The sequence below is a fragment of the Sapajus apella genome, unplaced genomic scaffold (assembly GCF_009761245.1).
Source record: "Sapajus apella isolate SASKATOON/1434 unplaced genomic scaffold, GSC_monkey_1.0 scaffold2, whole genome shotgun sequence".
Lineage (NCBI taxonomy): Eukaryota > Metazoa > Chordata > Mammalia > Primates > Cebidae > Sapajus > Sapajus apella.
In genome coordinates this window covers 60,184,007-60,208,447 of record NW_022436942.1, presented here as the reverse complement: position 1 = coordinate 60,208,447, position 24,441 = coordinate 60,184,007, and the positions used below count along the sequence as shown (strand labels likewise).

The window sequence follows — 24,441 nt, the reverse complement described above, 5'->3', positions numbered from 1 at the left end:
CATGTATTATTTTACATAACCTTCCCAACTCTGTAAGGTAACTACTACAGGTGTGTCATATTGCACCCATATTTATTTTACTCAAGCTCAGCCATACTGTCTGAGGAGGGGAAAAAGAGGGTGAACAAGAGCAAGTTCTCTAGAAGAAAGGACTTAGACAATGCCCCTGACCTCCCGTGAGGTTGTCTGTTGGAGCCTAAAGATACAGGAAAAAAATTAAGGGTAATCTGCACTACAACAAAGCATACTTTTTTAGAAGGACAGGTTCTAGGCAGGGCAAGGACCAGAGTGAGGACAGTAAGGCACTTGTCTTGGGTGCAAAATCTCAGGGAACTCCAAGAAACTCACTAATCAAGAAGAATAATAATTTTAATGCAATATTTTTTAAAAATCAAAATTAATGGCCAGATGTGGTGACTCATGCTTGTAATCCTAGCACTTTGGGAGGCTGAGGGGGTGGATCACTTGAAGTCAGGAGTTCAAGACCAGTCTGGCCAAGATGCTGAAACCCCATCTCTCCTAAAAATACAAAAATTAGCTGGGCGTGACGGCAGTGCCTATAATCCCAGCTATTCATGGGCCGAGACAGAAGAATCGCTTGAACCCAGGAGGCGGAGGTTGCAGTGAGCTGAGATCACACCGCTGCGAGACTGTCTTAAAAAAAAAAAATTACTGAAGAATATCCATGAAAAACAAAATACCAAAACTTTATTTTTTATTTTACATTAAAAAATTTTTATTTTAATAGAAATGGGGTCTATGTTACCCAGGCTGGTCTGGAACTTCTGGGCTCCTAAACTCCTGGGCTCAAGCTATCCCCCCACATTGACCTCCCTAAGTATTGGGATTACATGCATGAGCCACTGCACCCAGCTCCAATATCAAAACTGTACAAAAGACAGAATCTGACTCCAAACTCGCATGACTCATCTCACTATACCTTTCCCTAATCTTGGCCCTGTCCTATAGCCTAAGTACCTAGTTCAAATATCAATTCTGTCATTTACTGTATGTGTGGTGTTAGACAATTACTTCTTTTCACCGTGGTTTCTTGATCTGTAGAATGGGGATAATAATGGTATCACCATTATAAGATTGTTGTGAGGATTAGATGAGCTGGGCACCCGGTAGATGCTATGTCAATGTTGTCATTATCCTGAGAGTCCAGTTGAGTGGCAGGTGTTTTTATATCTGTTATCTTGCTTTTCCCCTTCTGATTAAGTCCTCAGATATATTATAATGCTTGAAAAGACCTCAGAAACATATGTGTCTTGTACAACCGCTATAATCTTTGCCATGTACATATAGCATATATCAATCATCTTTTTTTAAAGAAGAATTGAAGTGACAGCAAAGTGTAAAAATCTTGCCTTGGATTGGAGTGAAGCTAACCCCTTTTGCAAGGCTGTTAATTCTATCTGATCATCAAAGTTAAGGGTGCAAATTTGAGTATTTCCTGAAGCTGGTTCCCAAGATTTTTTTTTTTTTTTTTTTTTGAGACAGAGTCTCACTCCGCCACCAGGCGCCAGGCTGGAGTGCAGTGGCATGAACTTGGCTCACCGCAACCTCTGCCTCCCGGGTTCAAGCAATTCTCCTGCCTCAGCCTCCCGAGTAGCTGGAACTACAGGCGCGCCCCACCACGCCCAGCTAATTTTTTTGTATTTTTAGTAGAGATGGGGTTTCACCATGTTGGCCAGGATGGTCTCGATCTCTAGACCTCGTGATCCGCCCGCCTCGGCCTCCCAAAGTGCTGGGATTACAGGCATGAGCCTCCGCGCCCAGCCTCAAGATATTTTTAAAAAGGCTTTTAATGATGGTAACATTAGATAAGTGTATTGTTTCCCAGGGTGACTAAGAAAAAATTCCTATTAGCTAGGGTGTATTGGGATTAAGAAAAAGATCTCTCTCTCTCTTCTAAAACACAGGCACCAAGGAGAGGATCTCGTGGGCAAAAGCTTGTGTCAAAGTCGGATTACCCGGCCACCCCTGACCTGGTTCCCTTCCAGTTCTCACATGATTTCTATCATAACAACTCTTGTATTTAGTGGTTTACATGTTTATCTCCCCAACTAGACTCTCCAAGAACAGTGGCCAGGTCTAGTTCATTTTTGAATATCTGACACGAAGCACTATGCTAGGGACCAGGCACAAACTACATATTTAATGAATAAATGAATGAATGAAATTCCGTTTTGGCAGATTTAATCCAAAGGTTTCCTCTGTCAAACAATATAGTTGGGGGATGGGGGAAAAGGAGCCACATACAGCATCTCCTTTTATCTCTCTGCAAAACCATAATTTCCCAATTACTGTAAATGCAGAAAAGGTTTTATGCACAAAAATATTCATGGCATTATAGTACCGCCTATACCAGCACAGCCTCTACGCAGGGGCAGTTTCCTCTTGGTCACCCGCCCAACCGGGTAAGTGGATCCAAGCTCCGCTCAGCTCAGCGCAGCTCCGCCCAGCCCAGCTCCGCCCAGCCCAGCCCAGCTCCGCCCAGCCCAGCCCAGCTCCGCCCAGCCCAGCCCGCAGGGCACGCTGCGCACGCGCAGATGGAGAGGGCACGCGCCTGCCCTATGCCCCTCCGTCCTCCAGGTGGCGCTGGAGAACCCCCGCCGCCTCTGCGGCCGCCGCCTCTCGCCCGGCCAGACCCGGGCGGCGCCGGCCGCCTAGCCGGCCGCGGGTCCGCCTCCGCCGCGCCGAGGGCGTGGGCTCCCGGCTCCCGGAAGCGGCGGCCGCGGCGTTGAGCCGAGCGGGTGTCAGTCGCGGGAGCTGCAATGAGCGGCGCCAGGCGGCTGTGACCTGCGCGCGGCGGCCCGATCGGGGCCCCTGAATGGCGGCTCGCTGAGGCGGCGGCTCTGGCTCCTCCGGGCGTGGCGTGGCGTGGCGGCGGCCGGGGTGATGCTGCTCAAGCTTCTTCAGAGACAGACCTATACCTGCCTGTCCCACAGGTATGGGCTCTACGTCTGCTTCGTGGGCGTCGTTGTCACCATCGTCTCCGCCTTCCAGTTCGGAGAGGTGAGTAGCGGCGTCTCAGCTTGGACCGGGCGCCTCGACCCTGCGCTGCGCTGCGCTAGCTGTGCCCTGCGATGCCGTATATATTTTTTCATTATTAGAGACGGGGTTTTGCTTTGTTTCCCAGGCTGGCCTCGAACTCCGGAGCTCAGGCGATCCCCTCTGCCTCAGCGTCCCAGAGTGGTGGGATTACAGGCGTGAGCCACCGCGCCCGGCCAAATACAGTATTCGTTATCATAAACGTGTACAGAGACTATGAGCAAGTCAGAACTGTAAGAGTGCATGTATGTGATTTTAGATACTGCTCCCTCCCCACCTTTTTTAAAAAAAAAATAGAGACGGAGGTCTCCCTGTGTTGCCCAGGTTAGTCTCGTACACCTGGGCTCAAGCGATCCTCCCTTCTTGGCCTCCCAAAGTGCTGGGGTTACAGGCATGAGGTACCGCGCCTGGCCCAAGAATGCCACTTTTAGCAACTGAGAGAAAACCTGTCTTTTCAGGTGGTTTGAAATCTGTCCCTTTGTTTTAATTTTTTTTTTGGTAGGAGGTTACAAAAGGTTTTAAAATTAGCAGAGTAGTTTTTAGGAATGCCACAATATACATTTGCTTGAAGTCTTTACCCATGCTGGATTGTAAGCTCCATAAGAGAAGGTGCTGTCTGTTTAAATACTGTAACCCTAGCCCAATCACAGTGCCAGGTACTACCAGAGTCTGCAGTCCAAGTATTTGTTTAATGACTAAATTATATGGCATGAATTCTGAGCATGTACTTTTAGTAGTTCTTGGTTCTAGAGGCTGGGAAAAAATGTCTTACCATAAGAGTGAAAAAGCTCCAGACTTGTAAGTGTGGCATATGTACTTAATATTATAGCACTCTGTGGTCTTTGTTTCATGTGTTGCAACTTAATGTGTCCATGTGTAGTTAGGTGCTTTGTTGCTTTGGTATGTTTTTTTTTTTTGGCCTTGATTAATTTTGAATTAGCTGTTTATTAAAGTCCCATGCAGTGTGAAGGTGACTTAAAGGCATCAGTTGTTAGAATTTTTTATTTTATTTCATTTTTTTGAGACACAGTCTTGCTTTGTCACCCAAGCTGGAGTGCAGTGGCTCGATCTCTACTCACTGCAACCTCCAGCTCCCAGGTTCAAGAAATTCTCCTGCCTCAGCCTCCCAAGTAGCTGGGACTACAGGCACATACCAGTATGCCCAGCTAATTTTTGTATTTTTAGTAGAGATGGGGTTTCATCATGTTGGCCAGGTTGGTCTCAAACTCCTGACCTCAAGTGATCTGCCTGCCTCAGCCTCCCAAAGTTGGGATTACAGGCGTGAGCCACTGTACCTGGCCTGATTTTTTCATTTGGTATCCTTTTCTTTTTGCTTTCATTCAATGCCAGGCTGTTTACCAAAAGAGAGACATTTTGTTGCAGTCTTGAAATGGCCACAGATCATAAGGTTTGGAACAGACAAGAGAAATGAAAGGCAGACAATGCCAACAGGTGTCATGAGAGGTGCAGGCAGCTGGCCTGTGTTTAACTTTTGAAGCATAGTGGAAAATAGGAGCTGCATGATTAGGCAGATTTGGGTTTGAATGCTGGCTCCAGTTAATAATGATCATAATAATAGCTAATACTTGCATTGCCCTTAACAGGTGTCTGGAACTCTCCTAATTGCTTTATATATATTAACTAATTTAATCCTCACAACATCAGTCCTGTAAGATAGGTAATATTATTATTCTGATTTTATAAGTGATAAAATGGAGACATTTGCATAACTTAATCTAGCTAATTCATAGCAGACCTGGGCTTCAAACCAAGGCAGTCTGGCTCCAAGCTGCGCTCTTTTTTTTTTTTTTTTTTTTTTGAGACAGGGTCTCACTTTGTCGCCAGGCGCCAGGCTGGAGTGCAGTGGCACAATCTTGGCTCACTGCAACATCCGCCACCCCGGTTCAAGCAATTCTCCTGCCTCAGCCTCCCGAGTAGCTGGGACTACAGGCGCACGCCACCACGCCCAGCTAATTTTTGTATTTTTAGTAGAGATGGGGGTTTCACCATGTTGGCCAGGATGGTCTCGATCTCTTGGCCTCGTGATCCACCCGCCTTGGCCTCCCAAAGTGCTGGGATTACAGGCTTGAGCCAGTGCGCCCGGCCCGAGCTATGCTCTTAAGCACACCTTTTTATGGTTTCTCAAGCAGCCCAGGCTCTCCCTTTGTCTGATCTTGGGAAGGATATTTAACCTCTCTGAACTTCCTCATCTTTGAAATGGAGGCAAGAATACCTTCCTTGCAGGGTTGATGATGAGGATTAAATAAGATCTGTGTGTAAAGCACCTCACACAGTTCCTACCACATAACAGACCCTCATTAAATGGTCGTGGCTACTGCTGCTATTATATTGTCAACTATTGATTGTATGTCCTTAAACCTTGTTTTGAAACATATCCTTGAATCACAATACTTTGATCATACAGTTAATGTTACCAACTTGTTAATAAGCTCACTAATTGTAAATCCTTCTGGACTAAGAAGATCATTATTTTTTGTTTTGAGATGGAGTCTCACTCTGTTGCCCAGGCTGGAGTGCAGTGGGGCGATCTTGGCTCACTGCAACCTCCGCCTTACGGGTTCAAACAATTCTCCCTGTCCCACCCTCGTGAGTAGCTGAGATTACAGGAGCTTGCCACCATGCCTGACTGATTTTTTTGTATTTTTAGTAGAGATGGGGTTTCACCATGTTGGTCAGGCTGGTCTCGAACTCTAGACCTCAGGTGATGCGCCTGCCTCGGCCTCCCAATGTGCTAAGATTACCAGCATGAGCCACCACACACAGCCCTCTCAATATAAGAGGTATTTGATGCTGTGTTTGATAAGCCTTTTCTATACTCATCCAAACTTTGAGAAAAAGAAGTAGAATTGAGGGAAGGAAGTATTTAAAACATTTTATTTTTGTTTGTTTTCCCTTTAAGTTGAGTGAAGTATTTTCTGGAGAACCTTTGGGAACTCTGATCAAACAGAAACAAGCTGGAGGAGGTGGTTTATGCCTGTAATCCCAGCACTTTGGGAGGAAGGTGGGAGGATTGCTTGAAGCCAGGAGTTGGAGACTAGCCTGGGAAACAAAGGAAACTCTGTCTCTACAAAAAAATAAAAATAAAGGCTGGGCGTGGTGGCTCACACCTGTAATCCCAGCACTTTGACAGGCAGGAGAATTGCTTTAGATCAGGAGTTTGAGGCTAGCCTGGGCAACATGGTGAAACCTTGTCTCTACAAAAAAAAGAAGAGTAGTAATTAGAGTAGTCCCAGCTGCTTGGGAGACTGAGGTGGGAGGATCGCTTGAGCCCTGGTGGTTAAGGCTGCATGAGCCGAGGTTGCACCATGGCACTACAGCCTGGGTGATAGAGTGAAACCTTGTCTCAAAAATAAATACATAAATAAAGAAAAAAATTAAAAAAATAGCTAGGTGTGGTGGCACATGCCTGTAGTCCCAGCTACTCAGGAGGCTGAGGCAGGAGTGTTGCTTGAGCTCAGGAGTTTCAGGCTGCAGGGCCTATGATTGTGCCGCTCACTTTAGCCTGGGAGACCCTGTCTCAAAAAAAAAGAAAAACAAAAGCAAGGTGACATTCCTACAGGGAGAGCCCTCAGGAATGTCTCCTTGGGCTCATTCTGAGAGCCCTCAGAATGGAGACTAGTGGTCTCAAAAATGCATTGCCTTGGGGTGTAGGTAGCAGGTATCAGTCTGCTGTAAGTTAGCTCCACAAATGGGGTTGGTTACTAGATGGACTGCTCTTAAGATTCTTTTTAGCTTAGGAACTTCCGATTTTTAAATCATTTGTTCTCTGTTAGTTGCTACTGTATAGATTTTAAAACGTGCTTTTGAGTTTAAATTTATTATTTCAGGGCCATCGTTATTCAATCGAACCATTTATATACAAGTCCACAATTCCTCACACTCAGGAAAATGCCGACTATACATAGCCTCAGGTCAGTGTAGGTCAAGTTTTGCCAACAAGTAAGTTCGGGTCAGGTCAAGTTTAGTTGCCAAATAAGGTACAAAAAGATCTCTGGTCTATTTTGCCAAAAAAAAAAAAAAAAAAAAATCAGAAAAAAAAATTAAAAGCCCCTCCAGTATTCAGAGCTTTTTGGATTTCAGGATTGCTAATAGAGGATTGTAGATCACTGTATATGTGTATGGGGGAGTACGGTGTATGTATAACATATCACTTCCTTTGTCCACTAAGTATGGAAAGAAATATCCAAGAATTAAATAAGGAAGCAAAATAGGTTCACATAGAATCTACTCATAATGAATAGCAGTTTTTCCCTGACCTCTCTGCTCCCTTTGGTTGGCTGCTTTCTGTCGCCATTTTGAATCAATGACTTATTTTCTGTGAAAAGGAGAATTGAAAGCTGGTTCTAGTTCAAGTTATGCTCAACCTCAGTGGTGACCAGTGTCTCATACTTGCCCTATTTCAATCATGTTTGTATTTAATTAGTTCACTTATTAAACAGATATATTTGAGTGTGTTCTTGGCCAAAGGCAACAAATAGATGAATTAGAAAGAGGCCTGGCCTGGGAGTCAGGATAGTCTCCGGCCTGCTCCTTGGCGCAGCACAAATTATGATCCTCAGCAGTTTCCAAACTGAGTTACTCCCAGCTGCTTCGTGGGTTGGGAGTAGCCCAGCCCCTCTTGTCTATTTTGTGCGGACTTCTTTTTCAGGGAGCGGGAAAGCCTTCATTGTTTAAAAATCTTTAAAAACGACAAGACTGTATTTCTTCCCCCCCACTCGCAAGTATGCCATACATATTTTCATAAGACTGTATTTCTAAGAGCCTCATTTTAGCTTTAATGTTTTGTGAATATACATTTATTGGATGCTTCACATGAGAAGCATGAATTATAATATAGTGGATTTTATACTAGAGAGGAAATGCCAGTGGCCACATGGAGCTTTTTTAAAAGGTCTCTTTCTTTGGGGGTGGTTTGAGAGAGATACATAGTCTAGCTAACTATCAAAGTAGGGACCTTGTCTTATTCGCTGCTGTATTCTTAGCACCTAGAAAGTGATTGGTACCCAGTAGATGCTGAATAAATACTTTGTGGATGCATGAATGAATGGATGGATGAATTGGGTTGATCTTAACCGACATCCTTTCAAATTCATTTAAAGTAAAGGTAAATTTTTTGCTCTGATGCAGTGTTTGTTTATAGTTCCCCTTTTATTTCTCAAATGTGATTGATCTGATTATAACTTGAATATTTTCATGCTCAGAAAGTCATTCCTGCTCTGGTAATTTTCTCTAAAAGCCTGAGGCCTGTTAGAATGTACAGTGGAAGATGCTGTCCTTAGAATGTACAGTGAAGATGCTTTCAGAGATACAAAGAATTATAGCTCATGCCTTTGACTATGAGATGAGGCCAAGATATGAGGACGGAATAACAACACAGGGGAATAGGCAGTTGAATGCCTGAGTTGGTACACAACAATTGCTTAGCAAGTCAGAAGACAGAAGAGCGTTGTGGGTTGAGATATCCTAGAGGCAGTTCTGAGATCTTTACAAGGAGGCATGAGCTTTAGGGAGGCTTCATGGACAAGTAGGAGTCTAAGCAGAGAGACAAGGAAAGATTACTTCAGGCAGTGGTGGGAGTAATTTTAGTATAAAGTTGGTAATGTTAGAAAAGTTTGTGATCACTTTTTCTTTTTGAATTACTAGTGGTTTAACATTGCTGCTGAGATTAGTTAACTGCACTAGGTTGCAAGTGACAGACTCCCAGCTCAGACCTGGCTTAAGAAAAGAAATTAATTGGTATAATTGAAAAATATAGGATGCATTCGGGTGTGGTGGCTCACGTGTGTAATCCCAGCACTTGAGGAAGCCAAGGCGCGAGTTCAAGACTAACCTGGCCAACATGGTGAAACTCCATCTCTACTAAAAATACAAAAACTTAGCCAGGCATGGTGGTGTGTGCCTGAAGACCCAGCTGCTTAGGAGGCTGAGACAGGAGAATTGCTTGAACCTGGGAGATGAAGGTTGCAATGAGCCAAGATTGTGCCACTGTACTCTAGCCTGGACAACAGAATGAGGCCCTTTCTCAAAACAAAATAAAAAGATTAAAAAAGAGTACATATATATATAGTGAAATTTCTGTCATGATTGGATCGAGGTGCTCAAGTGACTTCATCAGGAATCTGTTTTTGTCCCTGTTCCTCACCTCTGCCTTCCCCTCTTTTAGTTACTTCTCAGGCAGACTCTCCTTATATGAGAACAAAGATTGCTGCTGGCAACCCCAGCTTCTGTTCTACCAGTTCAGTAACTGCAGCAGAAAGATAGCTTTTCTCATTAGTGCCTGCTAGACCCAGGGCTGCCTGCCTAGCCAGAGGAATGAGTGCCCTTGTTATACCCTTATTAACCACTGGGATCATCTCCAGAAACAGGGGAGTGGGTGGGGCTGTCAGTTTCAACTAAACCACATGAACTGGGAGGAGAGCACCAGAAGACAATCACGAGGCTGTTATCCACAGAAGGGCCAGAACAGCAGATGTCTTGAAGACACTGACTTGTGTCAAAACCCATTTCCTTTCCCTGACTTTAATGTTAGCATTGTGTCTGTGATAGCTGTTAGCCCTTCACCTTGCTGTAGAAGATATAAAGTGGGTTGTTTCTATTTTTAATATCTGGTTAATTAATCTATCTGTGAAACTTGTTTTCTTGCATGGATATATTAACATGGAGCTTTGTTAAACACAGCTCAGGTGTGCCCTTATAAATCAGTAATGATCAATATATACCTTTAACTTAATATGGTGATTTGATAATTGCATTTGGTCTTTCTCTTGAGATGTAAATATTGTTAATTTTGTTAATGAATTTTATCAATTGTGAGAGAAAAACTTAACCTGATTTTTTTTTTTTTTTTTTTTTTTTTTGAGATGGTGTCTCGTTCTGTGGCTCATGCTGGAGTGCAGTGGTGCAATCTTGGCTCACTGTAACCTCTGTGTTCCGGGTTCAAGTGCTTCTCTTGCATCAGCCTCCTGAGTAGCTGGGATTACAGGCACCCACGACAACACCTGGCTAATTTTTGTATTTTTACTAGAGACAGTGTTTCACCATGTCAGCTAGGCTGGTCTCAAACTCCTGACCTCAAGTGATTTGCCCACCGTGGCCTCCCAGAGTGCTGGGATTACAGGCATGAGCCACTGCGCCTGGCCTTAACCTGATTTTGGCAGCATCTGACACTGCAAGCATTTGGAAATTCTCACTCTTTGTTCAGTAATACTGCCTTCCCAGTTCTTTCCCACTCACTGTTCTTTCTGTCTTAAATGCTGGATCCCCCAGGCTTTGCTCCTTGGCCATCTTTTCTTATATATGGAGAATAGCATGTTTCAGATCCCTTCCAGACATCCGTGACTCCAGATTGCCTGCTGCCTCTCCAAGAAGCTCTAGATCCACACTTCCTACCAGCTGCCTACACCGCATACCTGGCACCTTGCCTTCCTAAGACTCGGCCTTCTTCATCATGGCGCTTTTCCCTTCTTAAGCCTAGCCATACTTTCAGAATAATTTCTCTAACAGTTTGGTGTTCCTCCAGCTTTTGAGAGGACTCTCAGAAGAGGGAGGAAGAACTTGACCCAGGACCTCAGTAATCCTTTCCTGGCATTGGTCCCAGTTATGCTAATAGAGCCATTCTTACACAAATCTCTTGCAAGGAGAAAGGGGTTACTTTTAGACCAGTCTGACCTACCTCTGAATCTGGAGACTGTTCTCCTAAATATTTGTTATGTGGGGGTAGGGTCCCTTTATGGAAGAACAACAAGTAGGTGATGCTGGGTAGGGAGCTGGCTGTGATTGTCATGTTGAGTATTAAGTACACCTTGTGGGATGCGTAGCCAATCTCTTTATTCTTATCTTCCACTGGCTCTTTCTAATGTCTTGTACCCCTGAAAACTCAGGTGGGCCTGAGATTTCTGTGGTCACTTCACACTACAGAACATTAGGTGAATTCAGAAATTAGAGTCTTCAGTTCTAAAGCATAACAGACTTAAAGCCTAAGTTTCCTCTCCCAGTACAAGCTTGCTGCAGGCAGAAAGACCGCAGTTAAGGAAAGAAGGGTGAACACAGTGGGTGTCTTCTCACTTTTCCTTGCTTGATGCTTCTCTTTCTGCTCTGTAACCTGTTTCTGATCCTTCCTGTGTTGGAGCACATGGAAGAAAGGAACGAAATGAGGACAGGAAATTTCTTACTGAATGAGTGCAGGAGCCCCCTGGGATTTGCAAGTGTCAGAGCTTATTCTCTCCTGAGTGTTTTCAAGGGGCATCCTTCCGAGACCACACCCACCACCAGGCTCAGGAGTGGTCGCTTGCTTTTCCCCTGATGAGACCAAATGCATCTTCATTCAGTTTGGTTGCTTATTCCTGCCATAGCTCCTAAGAATCTGATAATAATGGGAGCTTCTCATTTCAGCCTCTTTTGCCCAATGAGTAGGCCCAGGGTGACCTTCTGCTGGTTCTTCGTTGTGTGGCCCACATCTGGTACACAGGACACCCACATCCTTTGCTGAGACTAGGGGAGGGTGATTCCAGCATAGTGACAACTTCTTTCTTATCCTCAGAGCAACTAGCCAGTCAGCCCTTTATATTTTTCAGGTGTGACACAGACATGGTACCCACCTAACTTCATGGACCCATAGTGAGTTCTCTTGGTAATTTTGTTGAGCCCTTTTCATGGGCTTAAGGAAGTGGGAAACAGACTTCCACTGCTCCCCCTTGAATGAGGTAGAGCAGGAGTCACAGAATGCCAGCTGCCTCTGAAGACCTCCTCTGACCGCCACCTCCTGGACCTTTCTACCATGGTTTGGTTGAGCTTGCAGCTGTTTCTTAAGCAATGTTGCATCTTGGCCCAACACTTCGCTTTGGAATGTGGTATCTTGTCTTTTGCTGCCTCAGAAGAAACTTGTTTTTACATGCACAGCTTCCCAATTTGGGTACCAGTTAATTGAGCTTGCCAGGGAGATGAAACTTATTTGCTGTTTCTGTGCTCAGCATCCTGGTCACAAAGATGGAATCTTCTTTATCTTCAAATCCCTGTGCCCTGGCAGAGTGCCTGCCTCATTTATTCAGTTAGTAGATATTTTTTGAGCACTGTACCAGGCCCCTGAGGATCCAGCAGTGAACAAAGCAGAGTTGGCTCCTGCTGACAGTGAGCTTATATTCTGGTGGTGCAGTCCAACGTTAACTGCTACTTCATTACAATTGTGAGGAATGCTGCAAAGAAATAGAGCATTGTTGTGGAAGAGACCAGCAGTGAGATCAGTCTTGTCTGGTGGCAGGGGATCAAGAGATGCTTGCTTTTTTTTTTTTTTTTTTTGAGACAGTCTCGCTCTGTCACCCAGCCTGGAGTACAGTGGCCGTGATCTTGGCTCATTGCAATCTCTGCGTCCTGGGTTCAAGCAGTTCTCCTGCTTCAGCCTTCTGAGTAGCTGGGATTACAGGCTTGCACTGCCATGCCCAGCCACCTTTTAAAATTTTTAGTAGAGACAGGGCTTCACTATGTTTGCCAGGCTGGTCTCAAACTCCTGACCTCAGATGATCCACCCACCTCGGCCTCCCAAAGTGCTGGGATTAGAGGCGTGAGCCACTGTGCCCAGCCAGAAGATGCTTTCTTGCTTGATGCTGTTGAGTTCAACTGTAAAGGGTAAGAATTGCTGAGGCTGAGGGCAGAGGAGGTCAAGTCAGCTCTAGCACAGTAGTTCTTAGCTAGGTGTGATTTTGCCCCAAGGAGACCAAATGTCTAGAAACATTTTTGGTTGATACAGCTGGGTCATGGCATGGGGTTGCCGCTACTGGCATTTAGAGGGTAGAAGCCAGGGATTCTGCCAAACATCCTGTAGTGCACAGGACAGCCTTCTACAACAAAGAATCATCCAGCCCAAAATGTCGATAGTGCTGAAGTTGAGAATTCCAGAAGTGGAAGGGGCAAGAATGGCTTCAGGGTAGTTAGTCTGCAGGACTGGCCTGGGACTAGGTCGGTGGAAGGACATAGAAAGAGAAATGACAGATTCAAGAGGTTTAGGAGGCAAAATCCTCCAGTGTTTATGTTCCATTATGTGCCAGGCACTCCACTAACATCTTGGGCTATGAAAGTAAGCAAGATAGACAAGTTCATTTGCTCTCACAGACCCTACTTGTAGGTCTTCAGCAAACATTTGTTGAATGAATACTTATAAGCATCAAAATTTATTTTTGTTGCTAAGTTGCCTAATGTATATAAGACATCTTGCATAGAGCCTGGTGCTAGATATTCAGCTAATTGAGTGCCATCTGTCCCATCTCAGGATTGTTGTCCATGTGGCCACAGTGCTTATGAAGACAGGACAGGAGACCACCCTGTGGGCTTATGCCTGTTAATCTTCCCTTAAAGACAGAACAGAAGAACTCACAGTGATTTCTTTACCTCAGTGTGCTTTGTTATGGTTGCTATGAAATCAGAGGGAGCAGATGCTTTATTTAATATAGCTTGCACTGTATACTATTTGTAGGCTTCCTCTCATTCCTTCTAAAATATAACAGGTGTAACTATAATAGATTACATATATTTGTGATATATCTGTTGAAAATTTCTGCCATTCTTTAGATAGATCGTTCCCATCTTGTGATACAGATGCAGAATCATTAGCAGTTGATTAGTCAGCCTATGTGTGATTCATATGCATACTAAATTAAACAGGAAAAAGTGATCTTTCAGAAAGACCAGGTCACACTCATGCAGGCGGTGAAACTCATTCTACGATCAGACTAAAAACCGTATTGCCCACTTTAAAATTACTTCCCCAAATTGCTTTTTTTTTTTTTTTTAAAGATTCTAGTTTATCTTTTTCCTTTGATAAATCTTTTTTTCTCCTCCATTTTCTCACTTCATTTCTATCTCTCATTAATTCCAAATTGGATAAACTTGTAAAGCAAATTATCAGAAGTTGTTTATGTGACAGGTTTATGGAGATGTTCAGTCTGGGACCGGGTATTAGTCCGTTTTCATACTGCTGTGAAGAAATACCTGAGACTGGGTAGTTTATAAAGAAAAAGAGCTTTAGACCAGATGTGATGTCTCACGCCTGTAATCCTAGCACTTTGGAAGGCCAAGGCAGGCGGATCATCTGAAGTCAGGAGTTCAAGACCAACCTGCCAACATGGTAAAACCCTGTCTCTACTAAAAATACAAAAATTAGCCAAGCATGGTAGTGGACACCTATAATCCCAGCTTACTTGGGCGGCTGAAGCAGAATTGCTTCAACCCAGGAGGTGGAGGTTGCAGTGAGCCAAGATCATGTCATTGCACTCCAGCCAGGGTAACAAGAGCGAGACTTCATCTCAAAGAAAAAAAAAAAAAAGAAAGAAAAGAAAAAGAAGTTTAATGGACTCACAGTTCCACATGGCTGGGGATGCCTTACAATCATGGTGAACGGGGAAGGAGGAGCAAAGGCACATGTTACATGGAAGCAGGCAAGAGAGCATGTGCAGGGGGACTGCCCTTTATAAAACCATCAGATCTCGTGAGACTTATTCACTATCACAGCATGAGAGAACAGCATGGGAAAAGCCCACTCCTATGAAATGGTTACCTCTCTTCAGGTCCCTCCCATGACAATGGGAGCTACAATTCAGGATGAGATTTGGTTGAGGACACAGCCAAACCATATCAGCCAGATTCTCTACTGCTAACTAAAGACACAAAGATATTTAAGTTGCTTTCTGCTCTGGAGGAACTCATAATTCAGACAGGAAGATGGACAAGCAAATAGGCAAACTTAAAATGTGTCATGGTCAATGCAGTTGAAGAGGTAGGTGTGGGTACTAGGCACACTTTCTCAAGATGGTGTGACACCTGAGCTTGATCTGGAAGGAGATAGCTGAGTAAAGGAAGAGGAGTGTTTTTTTGTTTGTTTGTTTTGTTTTTTAAGAGAAATATGCCATTGGTGTACAGGTATGGCTATGAGACATTATTACGTTGTAAGAACAAAAATAATTCGAAAGGGCTGCAGCATTTTTGGAGTGGAAGGGGAATTAAGCTGAAGAGGCAGGCAGGGGCCATTTTAGGACTTTCCTGCTGGGTGGTACTAAGGAATTTGAATTCATCCTGAAGAAAATGGGGACCATCAAAGGATTTTAAGGAAGACAGTGATGAAATCAAATCTGTGCTCAGAACAGTTGCTGTGGAGGTAATGTGGAAGATGAATTGCAGATGGGAGAAAATTGGCAGCAGGAGACGGTGAAAATGCCGCATCGAGTATAATGCTTCAGAATCTACAAGCTTTTTTTATATTTTAATTTTTTTGAGATAGGATCTCACTATGTTGCCCAGGCTGGTCTCGAACTCCTAGGCTCAAGTGATTCTTCCACCTCAGCCTCCCCGTAGGTGGATGGTAGGCATGTGCCACCTTGGCCAGCTAGCAAGCTATTTAAAATATTAATTACTTTTAATTTTTAATTATTATGGCTATATAATAGTTATGCACATTTATGGGGTACATATGATATTTTTATGCATGCATACAGTGTGTAATGATGCAGTGACTCACACCTGAATTCCAGCACTTTGAGAGGCTTAGGTGGGCGGATTGCTTGAACTCAGGGCATTCGAGACCAGTGTGGGCAACATGGCGAAACCCTATCTCAACAAAAAATTACAAAACTTAGCTGGGTATGGTGGTGCGTGCCTGTAGTCCCAGCCACTCTGGAGGCTGAGGTAGAAGGATCACTTGAGCCCAGGTGATTGAGGCTACATGATTGTGCCACTGTTCCACCCTTCATAAAGGGTGACAGAGTGTGAGACCATGTCTAAAAAAAAAAAAAAAAAAAAAAAAAAGTAGAATAATAAAATCCGGTTAATTGGGGTATCCATCACCTTAACCCTGTATCATTTCTTTGTGTTGGGAACATTCCAGATCTTCTAGCCATTTTGAAATACACAATACATTATTTTTAACTACAGTTGTTTTATTGTGCTGTATAACCCTAGGACCATCTAACTGTATTTTTGAACCTATTAGTCAATCACTCTTCATCCCCCTTCCCCAATCACCCTTTCCATCCTCTGGTAACCACCATTCTATTCTCTACCTCCCTGAAATCAGTTTTTTAGCTGTCGCATATGAGTGAGAGCATGTGAAATTTGTTTTTCTGTGCCTGGCTTATTTTACTTAACATCTTATCCTCCAGTTCCATCCATGTTGCTGCAAATTACAGGATTTCATTCTTATTTATGGCTGAATAATAACCCATTGTGTGCATATACCATTTTCTTTATCCATTCATCCATTGATGGACACTTAGGTTGCCTCCAAATCTTGGCTGTTGTGAATAGTGCTGAAATAAACATGGGAGTGTAGATATCTCTTCAATATACTGATTTCTTTTGGGTTTATACCCAGTAGTGGGATTGCTAGATCATATAGTCTATTTTTAGTTTTTTTGAGGAATCTTCAAACTGTTTTCCATAATGGATACTAGTTTACATTCCCACTAATAGGGTACAAGCATTGCCTTTGCGTCAAGTCCTTGCTAGCATTTCTTATTTTCTATCTTTTTGATAATAACCACTTTGACTAAAGTGAGATATCTCACTGTGGCTTTAATTACGTTTCCCTGATGACTTGTGATGTTGAACATTTTTTAATATCCTATGGCCACTTACATGTGTCTTCTTTTGAGAAATGTGTATTCTGATATTTTGCCAATTTTAAAATCAGATTTGGGTTTTTTAAAATGCCATTGAGTTGTTTGAGCTCCTTATATATTCTGATTATTAAACCCTTATCGAGTGAATAGTTTCCAAATAATTTTTCTCATTCTGTAGGCAGTCTCTTCATTTTGTTGATTGTTTCCTTTGCTGTGCAGAAGCTTTTTAGCTTGGTGTAATCCCATTTGTCCATTTATTTTTGGCTGTATATTCTCTTGAGGTCTTAAGAAATCTTTGCCCAGACCAATGTCCTGAATTTCCCCAGTATTTTCTTCTAGTCATTTTATAGTTTCAGGTCTTAGATTTAAGTCTTTAATCCATTTTGGTTTGAGTTTTATATATGGTGATTGATAGGCGTCCAGTTTCATTCTTCTGCAAATGAAATTGCAGTTTTCCCAGCACCACGTATTGAAGAGACGGTCTTTCCCCATTGTATGTTCTTGACACTTTTTTCAGAAATGAGTTGGCTGTAAATCCGTGGATTTATTTTTGATTTCCCTATTCTGTTTCAGTGATCTTTGTGTCTGTTTTATGCCAGCACCATGCTGTCTTGGTTTCTTTAGCTCTGTGGTATATTTTGAAGTCAGGTGGTGTGATGCCTCAAACTTAGTTCTTTTTGCAGTCTTTCAGGATTGCTTTGCCTGTTCGAGAGCAGAATCAGCGACCATTGAAAATTGATTTTTATAATTGTACCAAGGCCTGAAAGGAAAGTATCTTTGTTTTTAGAGAGAGGCTCTTTTTTTTCTTTTTTTTTGGAACAGGGTCTTCTTATATTGCCCAGCCTGAAGTGGAATGGCTATTCACAGACATGATCATAGGACACTGCAGCCTCAAACGCCTGGGCTGAAAGCAATCCTCCCATGTTAGCCTCCTGAGTAGCTGGGACTACAGGTGTACACGACCATGCCCAGTTAGCATTGTTTATTGCTGCCTTATGGTTTGGCTTTGGACAAGTCCCTTTATTTAAAAATTGTCTTTATAACATAGAAGGTGGAATAACTTATATCAGAGTTCTGCAGAATTACTTAGGGTTTAGCATTTAACAATGAGCTATTATGGGCCTGGCATGGTGGATAACTGAAAAGGATCTTGGGGGTCTCAGGAGTCCCTGAACTATACTTTGAAAACTGCTGGCAGCATAATAGGTTTATTTTTTATTTTTATTGAGACAGGGTCTCGCTCCATTGCCCAGGCTGGAATGCAGTAGCACAATCTTAGGCTCACTGCAACATCTGCCTCCCAGGCTCAAGGGGTCCTCCCACCTCAGCCTCCTGAGTACTGGGACCACTGGGGTGTGCCACTACGCTGGCTAATTTTTGTTTTGTTTTGTTTTGTTTTCTTTTTTGTGGAGGCAGAGTTTTGCCATGTTGCCCAGGCTGTTCTTGAACTCCCAAGCTCAAACAGTCCTCCCACCTTGGCCTTCCAAAGTGCTGGGATTACAGGCATGTAATCATACAAAACTTAGCAGGGTGTGGTAGCAGGTGCCTGTAGTTCCAGCCACTCGGGAGGCTAAGGCAGGAGAATCGCTTGAACCCAGGAGGTGAAGGTTGCAGTGAGCTGAGATCATGCCACTGCATTCCAACCTGGGTGACACAGCAAGACTCCATCTCAAAAAACAATAAACAAAAACAAAAACAAAAAACTGTGTGTAGCACCTCCCCCTTTGCTGTCTTCCTCCTTTTTTGGCCATGTAAGATGTGCCAGCTTCCCCTTTGCCTTCTGCCATGATTGCAAGTTTCCTGAGGCTTCCCCAGTAGTGCTTCCTGTACATCCTGCAGAACTGTGAGTCAATTAAACCACTTTTCTTTATATTGCCCTTTTCTTTATAAATTTTCTTTATAAATCGAACTTTTCTTTATAAATTTCTTAGTAGTTCTTTATAGCAATGCGAGAACAGACTAATCCACAGGGATAGAGTATAAAAGAAAAAATTATGTGAAATTTATATACATGTATATATATATTTCATTGCATTTTAGGTTTTGGGGTACATGTGAAGAACATGCAAGATTGTTGCATAGGTACATACCTGGCAATGTGGTTTGCTGCCTTCCTCCCCATCACCTATATCTGGCATTTCTCCCCATGTTATGCCTCCCCTATGTGAAATTTAAATGTCAGTTTCTATAATTTAAGTTTCAGTGGAACACAGCCATGTCCATTTGTTTACGTGCTGTCTGTGGCTGCTTTCACATTACAGTGGCAGAATTAAGTAGCTGAGACAGAAACTATATGGCCTGCAAAGTGTAGATATTACTATTTGGTCTTTTACAGAGAAAGATTTCCAATCCTTGATTTACAGTGGCAATTACTTGCTCTCTAGATGTGCAGGTCATTAGTTAACTGATTGGGGTTGGACTTGGCTGGCTGTGCTCCACGGGTCTCTCATCCTCCAGGGACCAGCTAGTGAACCTGGATGTGTTCTTCTCAAGGCAAAGGTAGAGGCCTGAGAGATCCGCTGGGTACTCACAAATCCTTCCGAGGTGTAGGCTCAGAACTGATGCAGTCATCTTCTTTTTATTCTTTGAATACATTAAATTTTTCCTGCCTTAGGAGCTTTGCACTGGCTGTTCCATCAACAGGAGAGCACACCCCCCAGATCATCTGGTGACAGGCTTTCTGGTCACATAGGTCTCAGCTGTAATACTTCACTTGGGCCTTCCCCACCACCTGTCCTAAAGCAGCCTCTTTCCCAAGTCCTTTATCACATTCACCTGTTTTTCCTTTCTTTTTTTTTTTTTTTTTAATAATATTTTGTATCAATCTGAAACTGTATGTTGATATGTATGATTTCTTACATGATGTCTTACCTCTCTCCTTTAAAATATAGGCTCTGTGGGAGTAGGGGCCTTTCTGTCTTATTCACCATGTATTTTTGGCCCCTGGAAGCCTGGCACCTAGAAGTAAGCTGAGTGCAGGAATATTTTTTTCTACTATCTAAATATGGAAAGGTCACCCATGGTGAGCAGTTTCTAAATTTGACTTTAAAAGAAAGAATGTGGATTTAGTTTTTATATATGTATGTGTATGCATATGAAATTGGAGTAGACTACATTTTAGAGCAGTTTTAGGTTTACAGAAAAATTATGTGGAAGGTGCAGAAATTCCCATATACTCCCTCTCTCCCAAACAGTTTTCCCTATTTTTTAATGGGCTTATTTTATTTATTTATTATTATTTTTAGAGACTGGGTCTTGCTCTGTTGCACAGGCTGGAGTGTAGTTGTACAGTCATAGCTCACTGCAGCCTTGAATGCCTGGGCTCAAGAGATCTTCCATCCCTCAGCCTCCCAAGTTGCCAGGTGTATAGGCACACACCACACCTTTTTGTAGAGACTGTGTCTCACTGTATTGAACTCCTGGTCTGAAGGGATTCTTCTGCCTTGGTCTCCAAAGCACTGAGATTACAGGTGTTAATCACCATACCTGGCCTGTTTCCCCTAAAAACACCTTGCATCCGTGTGGTACATTTGTTACAGTTGGTGAATCAATACTGACAGATTTTTTATTAACTAATGTGCATGGATTACACTAGGATTCATTCTTTGTTTTGTACAGTTCTGTGGGTTTTGATGAAAGTATAAGGTACTGTGTCTACCACTATGGTATTGTACAGAATAGTTTCACTGCCCTACAAATGTTCTTGCTCTGTGCTTCACCTCTTCATTCCCATCTTCTCCTTCCTTCCCACTGGCAACCACTGATCTTTTTGCTGTGCCTGTAGTTGGGCCTTTTCCAGAATGTCATTTCTTGGGCTCACATAATATGTAGCCTTTTCAGTTTGCTTCTTTCCCTTAGCAATATTCATTTAAGTTTCTTCTATGTCTTTTTGTGGCTTGATGGCTCTTTTCTTTGTAGCACCGAATAATATTCCATTGTCTGGTGCCATTCACCTTTTGAAAGACATCTTGGTTGTTTCCAGTTTTGGGCAATTATGAATAAAGTTGCTATAAACCTGCAGGTTTTTCTATAGACATAATTTTTCAACTCAGTTAGGTAAATACCTAGGAGTATGACTGTGATAAACCTATGCTTAGCTTTGTGAGACACTGCCAACTTGTCTTCCAAAGTGGCTGTACCATTTGAATTCCCACCAGCAGTGAATGAGAGTTCCTGTTGCTTCATATTGTGAGTGTTTCGGCTTGGCGTTGTGAGTGTTTCGGATTTTAGCCATTCCATTAGGTACGTAGTGGTATCTCATTGCTGTTTTAATTTGTTATTCCCTAATGGCATGTGACGTTGAGTATTATTTTGTATACCTGTTTACCATCTGTATGTTTTCTTTGGTTAGGTATCTTAAGATTTTTTTTGCCCAGTTTTCTTTTTTCTTCTTTTTAAATTTTGAGACACAGCCTCACTCTCGCCCAGCCTGGAGTGCAGTGGCACAACTTTGGCTCACTGCAACCTTTGCCTCCCAAGTTCAGGCTGTTCTCCTGCCTCAGCCTTCTGAGTAGCTGAGATTACAGGCACATGCTGCCATGCCTGGCTAATTTTTTGTATTTTTAGTAGAGATGGGGTTTCACTGTGTTAGCCAGAATGGTCTCCATCTCCTGACCTCATGATCCACCCACCTTGGCCTGCCAAAGTGGTGGTATTACAGGCGTGAGCCACTGGGCCAGGCCTTACCCAGTTTTTAATTTCTTTTTTTGTTTCCTTATTGTTTAATTTTAAGAGTTCTTTGTATATTTTGGATACCAGTCCCTTATCAGATAAGTGTCTTACAAGTATTTTTCTCAGTCAATAATTATCTTTTCATTCTTTTAACAATGTCTCCCAGAGCAGAGCAGAGCAGTTTTTAATTAGTACAGCTATCAGTCTTTTTCTCACCTATGGATTGTAGTTTTGGTGTTATATCCAAAAAGTTATCATCAAATCCAAGGTCACCTAGATTTTCTTTCTTTTGTTTTGGAAACAGGGTCTTGCTCTGTCATCTAGGCTGGAGTGCAGTGGCACAAACAGGACTGAGTTCAAGTGATCCTCTCACCCCAGCCTGTTGAGTAGCTGGGTCCACAGATGCATGCCACTATGCCCAGCTTTTTTTTTTTTTTTGTAAGGGTGGGGTTTTACTTTGTTGCCCAGGCTGGTCTTAAACTCCTGGGCTCAAGCAATCCTCCCACCTTGGCCTCTGAAAGTGGTGTGATTACAGGCATAAGCCACCACCCCAGCCATGTAACTTTAGAGTCAGTTAGTCTATGTCTACAAAATAACTTGCTGGAATTTTAATTGAGTTTGCACTGAATCTGTAGATCAAGTTGGGGAGAACTGACATCTTAATATTGAGGCTTCCTATCTATGAACATGGAATTTTATTTAGATCTTCTTTGATTATTTTCATTGACTTTCTGTAGTTTTCTTCACAAAGATTTCATATATATTCATACATATTTTGTTAGAATCATGCCTATGCATTTCTTTTCTTTTTTAGCTGGGGGTGCTAGCCTAAATTGTATTTTTTAGTTTCAAATTCTAATTGTTCAAATTCTAATTATCCTTTTGACTTTTGTATGTTAACTTTGTTTTTATTTGTTTGTATGTTTGTTTTTTGAGAGAGAGTCTTACCCTGACGCCTAGGCTGGAGTACAGTGGTGCTGCCATGCCTTAGCCTCCCGAGTAGCTAGGACTAGAGGTGTGTGCTACCACACCTGGCTAATTTTTGTATTTTTAGCAGAGATGAGGTTTCATCATGTTGGCCAGGCTGGTCTCGAACTCCATACCTCAGGGGATCTGCCAATCTGGGCCTCCCAAAGTACTGGGATTACAGGTCTGAGCCACTGTGCCAGCCCTGTATGTTAACTTTGTATCCTGCAGTCTTACTGTATTTGCTTATTTGTTTCAGATTTTATTGTTGTTGATTCTGTGGGATTTTTCTACGTAGACAATCATGTCATCTGTGAACAAGACAGTTTTATTTTTTTTTTCTTCTGCTCAAACCAAGACGTTTTATTTCATCCTTCTCAATCTGTTTACCTTTTATTTCTTTTTTTTTTTTTTTTTTTGTCCTATTGCATCAGCTAGGACTTCAGGTACAATTTGGAATAAGAATGGTGATGAGAGGAGTCCATCCTTGTCTTTTTCCTGGTTTTAGGAGGAAAGCATGTAGTTTCTCATCACTAAGTATATCACTAAGTATATTAGGTGAAACTTTTTTTGTGGATGTTCTTTTTCAAATTGAGGAAGTTCTCCTGTATTCCTAGTTTGTTGAAAGTTTTTATCATAAATAAATGTTGGATTGTCAAGTGCTTTTTCCGCATCTATTGGTATGGTCATACAACTTTTCTTCTTTAGCTTGTTGATGTTAAGGTTTTTATTAATTGATTTTTGGTTGTTAAACCAGGCTTATATACCTGGGATAAATCCCACTTGGTTGTGGTAAATAATTCTTTTTATATGTTGTTGGATTTTATTTGATAATATTTTATTGAGAATTTTCACATCTGTGTTCATGAGCGATGTTGGTTTATAAGTTTTCTTGTAATGTCTTTGTCTTGTTTTGTCCTTAGAGTAATTTTGGTCTCACAGAATGAATTAGGAAGTGTTCCCTCTGCGTCTGTTTCCTGGAAGAGATTGTAGAGAACTGGTATCTTTTTTTTTCCCCCCTTAAATGTTTGATAAAATTTACCAGTGAAACCATCTGGGTCTGGGCTATTTTGCAAGGTTATTAATTATTGAATCAAAATTTTTAATAGATATAGCCCTGTTCAGATGACTTATTTCTCCTTGAGTTTTGGATTGTATCTTTCAAGGAACTGGTCCATTTAATCTAATTATAAAATCTGTGGAGGTAGAGTTGTTCATAATGTTCCTTTATTTTTTAGGGGGAGGGTATTGTAGTGATTTACTTTTCTTTTAAATTATTGTGGTTAAACATATATAACATAAAATTTGCCATTTTAGCTATTTTTAATTGTATAACTCAGTGGTGTTAGTTACATTTACAAAGTTGTGCAACCATCACCACTATCTATTTCCAAAACTTTTTCATCACCCCAAACAGGAACTTTGTAACCATTAAATTCCTCATTCATATCTCCCTTTAGCTTCTGGTTGCCTCTAATCTACTTTCTGTCTCTATAGATTTGCCTATTCTGGATAATCTATATAATAGAATCATACAATGTTTGTCATTTTGTTTTTTGTTGTTATTCTGGCAGTTTGGGCTTGTCTGTGTTTACGTGGGGAAAGAAAAATTGTAGCAGCCTGTTCTACCATTTTGCTGATGTTGGGCTCCAGACTGAGAGTTATGATTGTTGCTTTTTTTACATAGTATTTTATCAAACACTTTATCCCTTGACTACTTTGTAATGCTCCACAAAGGAAGAAAATTTGTTTTGGTCATTGCTATGTCCCCAGAGTCTAGAATGATGGCACATAATGTTATTGACTGAGAGAATTAAGTTATTATTTTTAAATGATTGGTTAAAAATATGATTTTAGGCCGGGCGCGGTGGCTCAAGCCTGTAATCCCAGCACTTTGGGAGGTCGAGGCGGGTGGATCACGAGGTCAAGAGATCGAGACCATCCTGGTCAACATGGTGAAACCCTGTCTCTACTAAAAATACAAAAACATTAGCTGGGCATGGTGGTGCGAGCCTGTAATCCCAGCTACTCGGGAGGCTGAGGCAGGAGAATTGCCTGAACCCAGGAGGCGGAGGTTGCGGTGAGCCGAGATCGCGCCATTGCACTCCAGCCTGGGTAACAAGAG

The 24,441-nt window shown here is 42.3% G+C and overlaps 1 protein-coding gene across 4 annotated transcripts in view; it reads left to right on the top strand.

Annotated features, from left to right (window-relative positions):
* Positions 1-2,629: 2,629 nt before the first annotated feature.
* GNPTAB (N-acetylglucosamine-1-phosphate transferase subunits alpha and beta) overlaps positions 2,630-24,441 on the top strand; it is an 82,465-nt gene continuing 60,653 nt past the window's right edge. For 3 of the 4 annotated variants that reach the window (XR_004275524.1, XM_032299320.1, XM_032299334.1), the window contains exon 1: positions 2,656-3,021. Coding sequence is in view for 3 of the 4 variants with exons in the window: in XM_032299320.1 (XP_032155211.1) it covers positions 2,905-3,021 (117 nt within the window). In the remaining variant the exon portion in view is untranslated. Of the gene's footprint in view, positions 3,022-24,441 lie in introns of all 4 variants that reach the window. The other variant, XM_032299313.1, reaches the window with a different exon arrangement.